The sequence below is a fragment of the Rhodofomes roseus genome (assembly GCF_022264815.1).
Source record: "Rhodofomes roseus strain CIRM-BRFM 1785 chromosome Unknown C8Q71scaffold_21, whole genome shotgun sequence".
Classification (NCBI taxonomy): domain Eukaryota; kingdom Fungi; phylum Basidiomycota; class Agaricomycetes; order Polyporales; family Fomitopsidaceae; genus Rhodofomes; species Rhodofomes roseus.
In genome coordinates this window covers 440,795-452,292 of record NW_025952977.1, presented here as the reverse complement: position 1 = coordinate 452,292, position 11,498 = coordinate 440,795, and the positions used below count along the sequence as shown (strand labels likewise).

General features: G+C 56.1%; 4 protein-coding genes across 4 annotated transcripts; 1 reads left to right on the top strand and 3 right to left on the bottom strand.

The window, feature by feature from the left end:
- Positions 1-16: 16 nt before the first annotated feature.
- On the bottom strand, positions 17-2,850 carry C8Q71DRAFT_777290 (MFS general substrate transporter). Its single transcript, XM_047924706.1, has 11 exons — positions 2,132-2,850; positions 1,985-2,074; positions 1,850-1,930; positions 1,688-1,794; positions 1,544-1,631; positions 1,215-1,482; positions 1,085-1,155; positions 900-1,021; positions 618-843; positions 270-555; positions 17-215 (listed from the first exon to the last, which is right to left on the bottom strand). Exons 1-10 carry the CDS (start codon positions 2,381-2,383, stop codon positions 292-294), a joined length of 1,569 nt encoding a protein of 522 aa, XP_047775527.1. The 5' UTR covers positions 2,384-2,850; the 3' UTR covers positions 17-215; positions 270-291.
- A 690-nt stretch (positions 2,851-3,540) lies between these two features.
- C8Q71DRAFT_260823 (MFS general substrate transporter) lies at positions 3,541-6,339 on the bottom strand. Its single transcript, XM_047917370.1, has 11 exons — positions 5,648-6,339; positions 5,500-5,589; positions 5,354-5,434; positions 5,257-5,296; positions 5,130-5,196; positions 4,980-5,067; positions 4,641-4,908; positions 4,502-4,572; positions 4,321-4,442; positions 4,034-4,259; positions 3,541-3,967 (listed from the first exon to the last, which is right to left on the bottom strand). Exons 1-11 carry the CDS (start codon positions 5,942-5,944, stop codon positions 3,704-3,706), a joined length of 1,614 nt encoding a protein of 537 aa, XP_047775526.1. The 5' UTR covers positions 5,945-6,339; the 3' UTR covers positions 3,541-3,703.
- Positions 6,340-7,978: 1,639 nt separating this feature from the next.
- Positions 7,979-9,470, top strand: C8Q71DRAFT_777284 (uncharacterized protein). Its single transcript, XM_047924705.1, has 4 exons — positions 7,979-8,034; positions 8,091-8,180; positions 8,242-8,309; positions 8,362-9,470. The coding sequence occupies exons 2-4, from the start codon at positions 8,117-8,119 to the stop codon at positions 9,016-9,018; spliced, it is 789 nt and encodes a 262-aa protein (XP_047775525.1). The 5' UTR covers positions 7,979-8,034; positions 8,091-8,116; the 3' UTR covers positions 9,019-9,470.
- Positions 9,471-9,756: 286 nt separating this feature from the next.
- Positions 9,757-11,439, bottom strand: C8Q71DRAFT_777280 (concanavalin A-like lectin/glucanase domain-containing protein). The gene is made up of 3 exons (XM_047924704.1): positions 11,139-11,439; positions 10,298-11,088; positions 9,757-10,231 (listed from the first exon to the last, which is right to left on the bottom strand). Exons 1-3 carry the CDS (start codon positions 11,306-11,308, stop codon positions 10,191-10,193), a joined length of 1,002 nt encoding a protein of 333 aa, XP_047775524.1. The 5' UTR covers positions 11,309-11,439; the 3' UTR covers positions 9,757-10,190.
- Between the last annotated feature and the right edge of the window lie 59 nt (positions 11,440-11,498).

The following is an 11,498-nucleotide window of genomic DNA, read 5'->3' as shown; positions in this document are numbered from 1 at the left end:
CTCCCGCCACTCTCCCGCCACTCAGAGCCACCGAGCGGGTGGAGGGACCGAGGCGATAGAACGGCGTTCTGACACACGACATCCAGTCCAAGGTAACAATTGCGGTGATAAGACGGCGAGTTGCTTTATTTATGTCACAGCTGACATCTGAATCTGACATCGCGATTCGTGTCGGAGTGTCATTACAATTTGTGCCGTAGCAGTAGTACAGAGGGTATGTCGTCCCGATACATACATACAATACATCTGGATCATCGTAGCCATCCAGGCAAGTCGTGCTCACCACCGCCACTATGTTCTGTACCGGTACCCACTCCAATGGTCGCCCTTCTCGCGCTTTGCCTCCGCGACGCTCGCAAACGTGCCGTTCCGCGCAAGGTGCTTGTCCCCGTCGTTCACACCCTCGATGATCTCGTCGCGCTCGCCCCGATCCCGTCGCGCGTTCTCGCGCTTGAGGAGGATGATGTACGCGACTGAGCATACGAGCCCGATCCCAATGTATGCCAGCACGATGCCGTGCCCGAGCGTGTACCACGGCTTCTGGTTCGCGCGGTACTAACCACCAACAGTCCATCAGCATCAAGTGGCAACAACAATTGAGGAAGCAGGATACGCACGACGTTCGACGACACTGCACCGTTGATGTTCCCGAAGGAGATGACCATCCCGAGCGTGACGGACCGCTTGTACGAGCCTTCGACGTTGTTCGAGACCCAAGCGATCACGTTCGGAATGCTGGAGTAGATTCCACACGCAGCTAAATATACCGCGAAGTAGGACACGCCCGCGTTTCGCGAAGCAATGAGGATGATGTAGCCGGCGGCGCCAACCGCGAGACACAGCCTGCAGAGGTGGGTGTCAGCGTTTGCGGAGAATGGAAGGTGGGCGCGGACACGCACACGTTCAGATACCCGCGGCCGCCGTATTTGTCTGCGATGAAGCCTACCGCGCAGGTGCAGATACATGCAACGACGTATACGGGGACTGTGAGGAGATTCGCGGGCGTAGCGGTGTAACCAAGCTGAGGAAAGACAACGCGTAAGCATGTCATCCCGATTCATTGGCAGATCAACGGACGACTGACCTGATTGATGATGCTAGGCAAGAACAGCGAGAACGCATACAACGGGCCATCCGTTCCCATGTACAGCAGCACTTCGCGGTAACATGCATCAGCCGCCATGACCACGACCTCACAACCAGAGCACACTCACTGCCCAACCACGTCTGCCAATCCTTCAAGCTCTTCCAGATATACCGCAACTGCAGCTTCTCACCCGCCGCGCTGAACTGGTCGTCCGCCTGCAGGCGGCGCACGACAGCCGTGCGCTCCACCTCGGTCAGAAAGCGCGCGTTGTCCGGGAAGTCCTGGATGATCCAGTACGAGACCGCGCCTGCGACGACGGTCACGAGGCCCTCGATGATGAAGATCCACGCCCAGGCGGGCTTCCCGCCGACGCCGTCCATGTTCGCGATCGCCGCCTGACGATCGTGATCGAGGCTGTCAGTGTGGTTGACGTGCGCGGGATGACAGGGGACGTACCGCGAGCAGACCGCCGAACGCGCCGGAGACGGTCGCGGCGGAGAAGAAGATGGCGGAGCGCAGGCCGAACTCGGAGCGTCTGTACCAACTGCGAAGGGCATTGGTAGGTGTAGGCTCGTAGCTGTGGGTGATGACAAAACGCACCATGAGAGGTAGTAGTTAACACCAGGGAACAATCCAGCCTCAAACGTGCCGAGCAGCCACCGCATTCCAAGAAGGCCTCCATAGTTATGGACAAGGCCTTGCACAGTCTGTACATCTCATCTTGTGAGCTTCCTCACTCAAGCGAAATGTGGGTTTCCTCACCATCATGATGCCCCAGCCGAACATCAAGAATGATAGCCATATTGACGGACGCAGTCTCTTCAGGAACACGTTCGAAGGAACCTGATGGTATTGCTTGTCAAGCCATCCTACCTACACTCGAGGAAGGATGCTCACCTCAAAAAGGGCATATGGAAAGAAGAACAGCGTGAGTGCAATCAAGTACTGCTGGTCGCTAATGTGCAGATCCTCTTCCATTCCATACAGCTGTATTGCGACCAGGTCATTCACTGGCCACTGTTCTCTCAGCACAGGATGACTCACCTTCGCATTTCCGATACTCGTGCGATCCAAGAAGCTGAGGAGGTACAGGAACGACAGCCACGGGACGAGATGCAGGTCGAGCTTTCTCATGAGCTTGCGCTCATCCACGCCCGAAGTATCGACGTCGGCATTATACACTTCGGCGCCGTGCTGCTTCGCATGCTTGTCGGATGCAGACTGTTCTATATGTGACGCGCCGGGCTTTTCGCCGGGGAAGCTCGAGGACGAGCTCGCTTTCTCCACATCTGCCATTTCTACCTAGTCTCGTCGTATCTTCGTCAAGATTCGTCGGGATCTTGCGCGCGACGCTCGTGCGGGGACAGGTGGGCCTAGCAGGGGGCGGTCTGGGTGACGGGCATCCCTTTAAGGGCTTTATGCCGCCCTTTGAGGGGCCGCCCAAGGGCCGCCACCTACCAGCCGCCACTATTCGATACGCTAACCGGCTGAGCGGCTCCAATGTCGGGAGAAATGTCTTACGGAGAATTTCATCATGGGGCTCCAGATGGGAGGCTGTTATCGGGCATCGACCCCTTCCCTGTCCCGCAACCCGACTACCTCCTTCGGCTTGGCGGTGGCGTCAAGCCCGGACGCGGGTATATGAAGCACGCACACCGTAGCCGGCAACACTCAGTGTCCTGCGCAGGTCGGGACGAAGCAGAGGCATGTCCATGTACGCTGTACGTGAAGCCGCTCGAGGACGGCGTTGCGGGGACGCCAAGCTGCGGGGTGCGGGGGAATGGTGCGGGGGAATGAAATGATCAAGATCGGCCGCATCACATGATCGCGTCAACGTTCACACCAGGGCTTGGCAGTCCGCCGTCGGCATCCTCACTGGGGCATCCTGGCACCTCCACCAACGACGGTGTTCGAGAACGCAAAGCCGCATATCATTTTGTCGAAATCTCTTTCTCCGGTCATTGTGGTTCTCGCTATAGTCGGATACTCCTATTCAATAACTACTACATAGACTTGCACAGGCAATTGCACAGAGTCCCTTTCCTTCGGGAAACCACAATGACCGGGAGGGATGATCGATGATCGCGTTCTAGATCTAGCTCTAACGCTTCAGCTCGGGCAGGAGATAACAAACTGCGAAAACCCGAAGATACGACGGCCCAGGATTGGCCCAAGAGCTCCCAAAATTGGCCCGTTATCAGTGCATACGCGGTTCTGTGGTCACCCCAGGTCGCCTCGACGTTGGCCTATGATCCGCCAGCACATCGCAGACTCTGCTGGAGCATATGTATATGCAAGCGACGATATAATTTTCTCGAGTCTTAGACTCGGCTCACTCGAGGAGACCGCGAATGACGTTGGAAACCCCCACTGGCAAGTCTGCTCAGATAAGTAGGCGATGTAACATCTTCAGAGATGACACGGTTGAGTGACATACATGCCATCTCTGGCAGTCGCGGGGTGGGCGCTCGCGTATCTAGATAGCGATACACGCAGACGCCTATATACGTATTCAGTACTCGTACAAACAGCAGTGCCATGCACTTCACTACTCCTACACCGGGCCCGCGTGCCACCACACTTACAGCATACAGGTGCATAAACTCATCTCCGCGCTCACCACCGGTAGCGGAACCCACTCCATGTGTCACCCTTCTCCCTCCGCGCCTCCTCCACGCTCGCGAACACGCCGTTGCACACGAGGTCGTCGCGGTCCTCGTTCACGCCCTTGATCACCTCGTCGCGCTCTCCGCGCTCGCGCTTCCGGTTCTCGCGCGCGAAGAGGATGATGAACGTCGTGCTGCAGATCAGCGAGATGCCGATGTAGATGAGCAAGATCCCGTGCCCGAGCGTGTACCACGGCGCGTCTTGAGCGCGGTACTGCAGCATACAAGCGCGGTGTCAGCATGTCCGAACTTGGCAAGGGGGAGGGATTGATCAACGCACGACGTTTGACGAGACTGCACCGTTCAGGTTGCCCCAGCTGATGATCATACCAAGCGATACTGCGCGCTTATACGACCCTTCAAGGTTGTTGGACATCCAAGCGATGACGTTCGGCACGCAGGGATATACCCCACATGCGGCAAGGTACACTCCAAAGTATGACAGGGCGGCATTCCGCGACGCGATCAGTATGATGAAACCAGTGCCGCCCACGAGCATGCATCCACTGCGAAAAAGGCCCGAGCTGTGAGGCGTGTTAATGGACAGAGATACGGGATGCGACGTACATGTTCCACCACCCTCGTCCTCCATAGCGGTCGGCCAGCCAGCTGACCAGGCAAGTGACGAAGCACGCAAGAACATACACGGGCACGGTCAGCAGATTGGCTGGCGTCGCACTGTAACCCAGCTGGACGGGTTCGTTCGCTCATCAGCGACCATGCTCAAAACGCAGAATAAATAGCATACTTGGTCGATAATGCTCGGCATGAACAGCGCAATAGCATACAGAGGTCCTTCATTTCCCATATACAGCGCCACTGAAAAATGCACGACCCGCCGAAAGTCAGCGTCGTCCCAGAGCGCGCGATAAAGCCATAGCACTCACTTCCGAGCCACGTCTTCCAATCAATCAGAGCCTGCCAGACATACTGCCACTTGAGCTTCTCGCCCGTCGCGCTGACCTGGCCGTCCGCCTGGAGGCGGCGCACGACGAACGTGCGCTCCTCCTCAGTGAGGAAGCGCGCGGTGTCGGGGAAGTCCTGAATGATGAAGAACGAGAGCACGCCCGCGACGATGGTGACCAGCCCCTCGATGATGAAGATCCATGCCCAGCCGCCCTTGCCGCCGACGCCCGCGAGCTGCGAAAGGCCAGCCTGCATAAGCGACAATGAGTTACGTGGTCAGATTTCGGGGCGTGTAGTACGTAGACGGTACGCTAACGTACCGCGAGAAGACCGCCGAAGGCTCCCGCGATAGTGGCAGCGGAGAAGAAGACGGCAGTGCGGAAGCCAAATTCCTGACGTTTGTACCAGCTGCAGGCAAACTACATGTGACGACAAACTCTCAGGCGGCGATGCAACGGTGCTTGACGCACCATGACAGGTAGTACGTTACTCCAGGGAAGAGCCCCGCTTCGAAGGCTCCTAGAAGCCACCGTATTACTGACAACGGCCGCGTTAGCCACGAGGGGCGGTCAATGTATGCTTGCCAATGCGACATACTGAGTAGTCCCCCGTAATTATGGACAAGGCCCTGTATTGTCTGCGCATAGCGGAATCAGCGGGCTGAGGACCGAAAAAGATTGCCGGATGTACGCACCATTATGACGCCCCATCCCAACATAAGGAAGGACAGCCAGAAAGATGGTTTGAGCCTCTTCAAGACAATGTTTGATGGAACCTGTATGTGGATAGCGGGCCGCGGTGTGAGCGAACGCCCTTGTGCAAGGGTTGAGCAGGGCCAACCTCGAAGAATGCATATGGGATGAAAAACACAGTAAGTGCGATGAGGTACTGCGTGTCGTTGATATGCAACGCTTGTTCAATCCCATACAACTGTTCAAACCCCAGTCAGATGAGCTCAATAGCTTCCGAACGGACATCAGAGACTGACCTTTGCATTACCGACGCTTGTTCGATCCAAGAAGCTCAGCAAAAACAGGAAGGACAACCATGGCACAAGCTGCCAGTCCATTTTGCGGAGAAGTGCCTTTTCATCGACGCCGCTCACGTCGATATGCGGGTTATACAGCGGCACCTCGTCTTGCTGCACCTCGGGCGCATCGCGCTCCACTTCCACTATCGCCTGGTCCTCTTTGGACATCCTCCGGGAGGATATCGTCTTTTGACTGTCCGAGGACTCGATCACAGTGGTCGAGCCCTTCTCTGTATCGACCTCCGCAGTCGACATAGTTAAATTCAACGGTCGAAAGGTAAGTTATACGATGAAGAAACAGGATTGGGATCAGGAGGGAGAATGGGCGTCGAAGGGGCACTGGAAGCTGGGACGAACAGTGAAGGGAAGTGGTTTAAAGGTCACCACAGTGCACCCACATCCCCGGTATCGAATGGACGATCGTTCGTGTGGGGAGGTCATCTGCCGCCCCAGATCCCAGACGTTTCATTTGAGACCTGCTCCCTCGTAAATCCTCCCACGGAGAGGAACATCCCTCGGTACGGATGATCTTGTCAACGACCTCACCTCCACTGGAAGAGGGTAGCATAGCCCGCTCCAGCTCACTGGCGGACTCCAGAGGTGCTGAACGTAGCCAGACCGGAGGAAGGAGGCAAAGAGGAGTCGACGCAAGGCGATGTGGACGACTTGGTAGGATTTCTCTGGTCCGGATAAACCGTTAGCTCGAAATATCGTAAGTGGGAAAGCAAAGCAAACTGGAACCGGCCGAAGAGCTACGGTGTAGGCCGTCGGCAAGAGACAGGCACGGCGGAGTGCGCCATATCTGCGACTGCCTCAGAGCGAGCCGCAGCCCAATTCGTCCAATGTTGTCAAATGCTATATGAACTTGTAAAGCCTAAGCCCTTTGACTGCGATACGTCTGCGCCGTCATATTAGGAAGACACAATTTTTGGATGCATCTTATGCATTGCAATGAACAGGATAGTGCATGTTGCGGCCGGTCTCGAACAGTCAGTACGTGTGCTAGATGAGTGCGCTGCGCCTGATTAGCAATACGTCGCGCAGGAAGAGCATTCGACATACATTCTTACACGCGTGAGATCGAATCTTGAACCTAAGCTTGACGGGAGCGCTGATCGATCATTCGCCTCCGCGGCTCAAACTTGCATGTCCACATAGCATTGCCAATATCCCGGGGAGCAAGTTCGAGTGTCAGTGATGACCGCACTGGATTGAGCCTCCTAGCTTGGCATGGGAGTACCATTGAACTCATGACCGCCCCCCTTGCCAATTGACGTTCGGACGCCGTCCGCAGCATTCATAACGTGTATGGCCATCCTACATCGGCACAATCCAGACGCGAATTCGGACCGGTCATTCTAGTCTGGATGTTTGTCTGATAAGCTCCACAGGTACCTACCGGTTCCGGGCTGGCAAAGCAGTTTCAGTTCGTGAACTTAGCCGGACGTCAGTGGGAGTGTGCATAGGCATCTCGGCCGAACACTCACCGGCTGCCGCTATCCGTGTGTTCCCCACGTACACACCGATTGTGTTCTCACCCCTGGCTCTTCCATGTTCATTTACAGAGCACAGCCTCAAGATTATTCCAGGGAAGCATTCGACGAGCATGCCCGGATCCTATCCAGCTAAATGAGAGCACTCAGTAGGAAGCTTGATGGCAGTCGTCAGTCCGTTGATGTGGAGATTACGTTCAGAAAGCCCCATACCTTGTCTGCGATCGGACGGTCACAATATAGATGGCTGCGTTGACCTGTTCAGGGTGGAAGGGAGTCATCAAATACCTGCAACGCTCTGAGTTGATCAGATAACCGTACCTACACACTGTGCTCCAGCGTGGAGAATAGCTTACCCGGTAGCATCGTACTGCATACACAACTACTGACTTCCTGCGAGAATGCTAGATAATAATCGCCGAGGCGGGGCCCAGACCCGACGGTGCTAGACAGATGATGTTGTCCATGAAAATTACTATCCCCTGCGGATTGTACAGTCCTGCACCGTCAATTTGATTCCCCGGCGTCGAGTGGAAACACTGGCGGCGTCGTTACGTGACTGCGCACCATGTTGGCTGTAAATACCAGTACTTGTTGAAGGTGAATCAGTGTACGTGAGCACGCGAGAACGTAGGCAGGAAAATCGCAGGATGACTTGTTCAACTTGAAGCAATGATAAATCCCCTACCCTCGCGTGCTAAACGACTACTAGAAGAGAAGTGGTAAATTCAGCTGATCAGTCGGCGTGCAATAAGTTCGAGTGTCAGCGATCCCAGTTCACACGCCACAATTCAACGCCACAAACGCGTCGCTTTTGACGCTCATCGTTCCTTTCTCTGCGACGAGTCCCAGGTGATTCTACTCCTTTTGCTTGTACTACTGGCCGCTCACTATGCCTTGTACATCAGGGTATCAAAAGTTGAATTAGGCTGCAATGGACCCTAGCATACCGTCTGACTCACATCAAGCGCGCCATGGCATACAAGAATGCAACTTCTGTGCGCGATCAGGTTCATCGCGTCTATACGGCGACATGTAGATTTATCGGATGCCTCACAGGCTTGAAATCGAGGAGTGAAGTCGGAAGGCTATTTGCATGCTCTGGATGCAAGCTGGCCTTGTATTGCGTGAGCCGGCTCCTCATATTCGTATCTAAGTCTCCATTAACCCGAGTTTCAGAGCCCTGAGTGCCAGAAGGCCGGCTGGAGTTTCCACAAGCATGTCTGCAAATCTATCAAAGACGAACGCTCCCAGCTCAAAGAGATGGACAAACTGTTCCTCTCTGCGAGCGACAAGCCGCAGGCATCCGCGGCGGTCAGCTCTGGTGCCGCTTTGCCATCGGTCATCATGGACGAGTTCTGCGCATTCGCCGAGAAGTTCAAGCTGCCGCTTATGGAGGCAGGGTACAACGGACTGAACATCGCGAGCGATCCGTCCTTCTCTGGGCGCGCGGTTCTCTTCGTCCTGCTCGAGCATGCTCCTGATCGCGCGCAATCGTCGCGCGTATGGGCCCGTTTCAAGGTCGTCCACGCAAGGCCTATGACGTACGATGAGCTACGCGCCGAGTACGGAAGGGAGAATGTGCAGGGCCTCATCGACCAGTTCATCTGGATCCGCGATCTACAATCGCGTGTGGACGACTACGTCGCGTCCGAGACCATCCTCCTCTCTTGCTACTGCAACGTTACGTCCCCACCGATGCCACTGCACTACCCTGTTCCGATTGGAGTCACGCCGGCATACATGCGCGCTGTGAGTGTCAGTAATACTTGGGAGCAGAAGCTGAAGGACATCGTGGAGAAAATATCTGGTAGGAACACCCGCGATGGTCGCTAGGCTGCGGCACGACTGGTGCATAGCTGGATTTATATAACACATCCCAGTGGCACCCGACGCGAAGGGGGCACGTAGTTCCATCTGGGTGCAGAACAGACGAAGTTGGTGACTGCGCAGTATGGTATGCACAGCCTGATATATTGTATGATATTCACAATAACATCGGTATGTAACGATTGCGGCGCTTGGAAAGCAGAGCTCATGTTTTGCCTGATAGCGAAGTCGCAACGTTTACAGGTTCTCAGTTCGCCGATACAACACTATAGTAGCTACTAGTAGGAGAGTGACTGATGGATTTGCATCTATTATAGAGAGCCCGTAGTACTTGAGCCTGGCTTCATACGACCTGAAGAAACCCCGCCACTACCTGGGGACCCTCCACAGCTTGCGGACCCCCAGCTCTTCCAGAGTCGGCCGCTCCTCCCTGATCATCGTAAAGCGCGCGACGCGTCTTATTGCGCACACGTGATCGTAAATGCTGCCGTCCACGGCAGTCGCGAGTCGCGACGCGTCGCGTACGCTTCAAATTGGCTTCGAACACAGCCCAGACACAGCCTAAAAGCATGTTCCTCGCAATTTGGTGACCTTCCCGATCACAACTTGGGGCCCGAAACACGATCTTGATACTCGGAGCCGATGGTCATCTGGATGAACTTAAGATGAACGTCAACACACCTTTCGAGACTTCAGAACTGAGCAACCTCAGTGCAACCTCCCATGGTCGCACCACAAGAACAGTACGGCATAACGCTATGGCATTCGCGGAACGTGTAGTAATAATAATGATAGCATCGCCTCGGACGCAGCCCGAGGACCCAGAGTGGTACGCGGCGGCTGCAGCACCGCTCCGTCGAGGATCGGGCGGGCCCGCCCATGCAGCAGCGTCGAGGTATAAGCGAGTAAGCGACGTCTACGCGAGCCCATCGCGGGAACGGGTAACACGGAACGGAAATTGCGCTATCTATAGCTATGGACATCCATCACCGACGTGGACAAGATAAGTAGAAGCGGGTGCGCGGCTGAAGGTCGGTGATAAATAGCAGATCAGTAGGACATCAGGTATACGAGACTAGGTGCAGTGCGTTGCGAGGTGAGGGTGGGGTGCCAGTGGCGGAAAACTAAGTATGTTGCGGACGTCGTTAGAGGAGAACGAGAGACCATGCGTGAGGCGTCTACTGGTAGACAGTGATGTAGTTGATCTTCCACTGCGCGTCTGTGGAGCAAACATGAGAGCGTCAGCCTGCGCTATCGCTAACGCCGGAACACGCGCGGTACGCACCGACAAAGTTGGTCGCGTTGGCGACGGCATCCTGGCACGTACCAGGGCAGCCCGAGGACGCGTACGCGGGGCCAGCCCAGTCACCGCAGAGCGTGGTGTCAAGGACGATCGTGTGGTCGTAGAAGTGGCTGGAGATGTCGCAGCCCGCGCTCGGGAAGACCGCGGCGGCGACGCCCCAGGAGGACGGGTCGGGGGTCTGGTTCGTGATGTCGGACGGGATGGCGTCGCGCGCGAAGTTCCAGACGGTGATGCCATCCGAGTTCCACAGGTGCGCGTAGACACCTCCGCCAGCGCTGTTGAAGCCCGCACCGAAGGTCGTCGCGCTCGCCTGCTGCCAGGCGCACCCAGCATCGTTACCCGCAGAGCTAGCGCACTCGGTGCCGAGGAGGTGGGAGGTGGTGTTCACCGTGTTGTTGAGCGTGCAGTCAGCACCAGAGTGAAGGGTGATCTGGTTCTGAGTGTTCGTGTTGACACCCTCGATGATGTCGATCTCGCCACCATCGGGCCATGTCGCCGTCGCACTGACGGTCCAGTACGCAGGCCAAGTACCACAGCCCGTCGGCATCTTGGCGAAATCAGCGATGAACAGACCAGAGCTGTACGTCTCCGGCGAGCTGATGCGGACGGAGTTCCGGTTGCCGCCAGAGGCGACAGTCTGGTTGACGTCGACGGCGAGCGTCGTCACGTTGTTGCAGTCGACCGTCGCGAGGCCGTTCTGAACAGCGGTCTGCTGGTCAACGTAGTTCACCAGACCCCCCGTTGGGTCCGGGCTGTTGAAGAAAGTCCACTGCCTGTGACATGTCAGATTGCAACTCATAACATGATGAATGATGCGATTTACAGGAAATCCTCCCCAACGAAGTGATCCTTGATGGTGTAGTTGGCTGCGCGGCGCATAAACGCGGGCTTGTGTGCGACATTGGCATGGCGGCGGCGGAGGGTGTCGTCCTGGTGGAAAGCGGACGCGGTGAGTGGCAGCGCGAGGACGACGGCGGTGAGTGCGTAGATCATGGTGACTCTAGTGTTCCAAAGGGGGATTGGAAAAGGAGGGGCCTTTTAACGAGAGACGGGCCAAGGAGGGGGTGGTGGTGAAAGAAAGAGAAGGAGCGAGGACGTTTTTCTGATAGGCCGCAGCACTTACATAGAGCCTTGCGCGTGCGTGCCCGGCCGTCACCGCCACCTGCCTCCAATGGTAGATTCT

Excerpts from the sequence above, each read along its gene's own strand:
- C8Q71DRAFT_777290 (XM_047924706.1), bottom strand. The coding sequence starts at position 2,383 with ATGGCAGATGTGGAGAAAGCGAGCTCGTCCTCGAGCTTCCCCGGCGAA. Across the intron at positions 1,632-1,687 it reads GTTAACTACTACCTCTCATG|TTGGTACAGACGCTCCGAGT; the intron begins GTGCGTTTTGTC and ends TGCCCTTCGCAG. Across the intron at positions 1,483-1,543 it reads CGTTCGGCGGTCTGCTCGCG|GCGGCGATCGCGAACATGGA; the intron begins GTACGTCCCCTG and ends CACGATCGTCAG.
- C8Q71DRAFT_260823 (XM_047917370.1), bottom strand. The coding sequence starts at position 5,944 with ATGTCGACTGCGGAGGTCGATACAGAGAAGGGCTCGACCACTGTGATC. Across the intron at positions 5,197-5,256 it reads TAATTACGGGGGACTACTCA|TAATACGGTGGCTTCTAGGA; the intron begins GTATGTCGCATT and ends GGCCGTTGTCAG. Across the intron at positions 4,443-4,501 it reads TGCCGAGCATTATCGACCAA|CTGGGTTACAGTGCGACGCC; the intron begins GTATGCTATTTA and ends GAACCCGTCCAG.
- C8Q71DRAFT_777284 (XM_047924705.1), top strand. The coding sequence starts at position 8,117 with ATGGACCCTAGCATACCGTCTGACTCACATCAAGCGCGCCATGGCATA. Across the intron at positions 8,181-8,241 it reads CATACAAGAATGCAACTTCT|GCTTGAAATCGAGGAGTGAA; the intron begins GTGCGCGATCAG and ends GATGCCTCACAG. Across the intron at positions 8,310-8,361 it reads GCAAGCTGGCCTTGTATTGC|AGCCCTGAGTGCCAGAAGGC; the intron begins GTGAGCCGGCTC and ends CCCGAGTTTCAG.
- C8Q71DRAFT_777280 (XM_047924704.1), bottom strand. The coding sequence starts at position 11,308 with ATGATCTACGCACTCACCGCCGTCGTCCTCGCGCTGCCACTCACCGCG. Across the intron at positions 11,089-11,138 it reads TTCGTTGGGGAGGATTTCCT|GCAGTGGACTTTCTTCAACA; the intron begins GTAAATCGCATC and ends GACATGTCACAG. Across the intron at positions 10,232-10,297 it reads CAACGCGACCAACTTTGTCG|ACGCGCAGTGGAAGATCAAC; the intron begins GTGCGTACCGCG and ends TTTGCTCCACAG.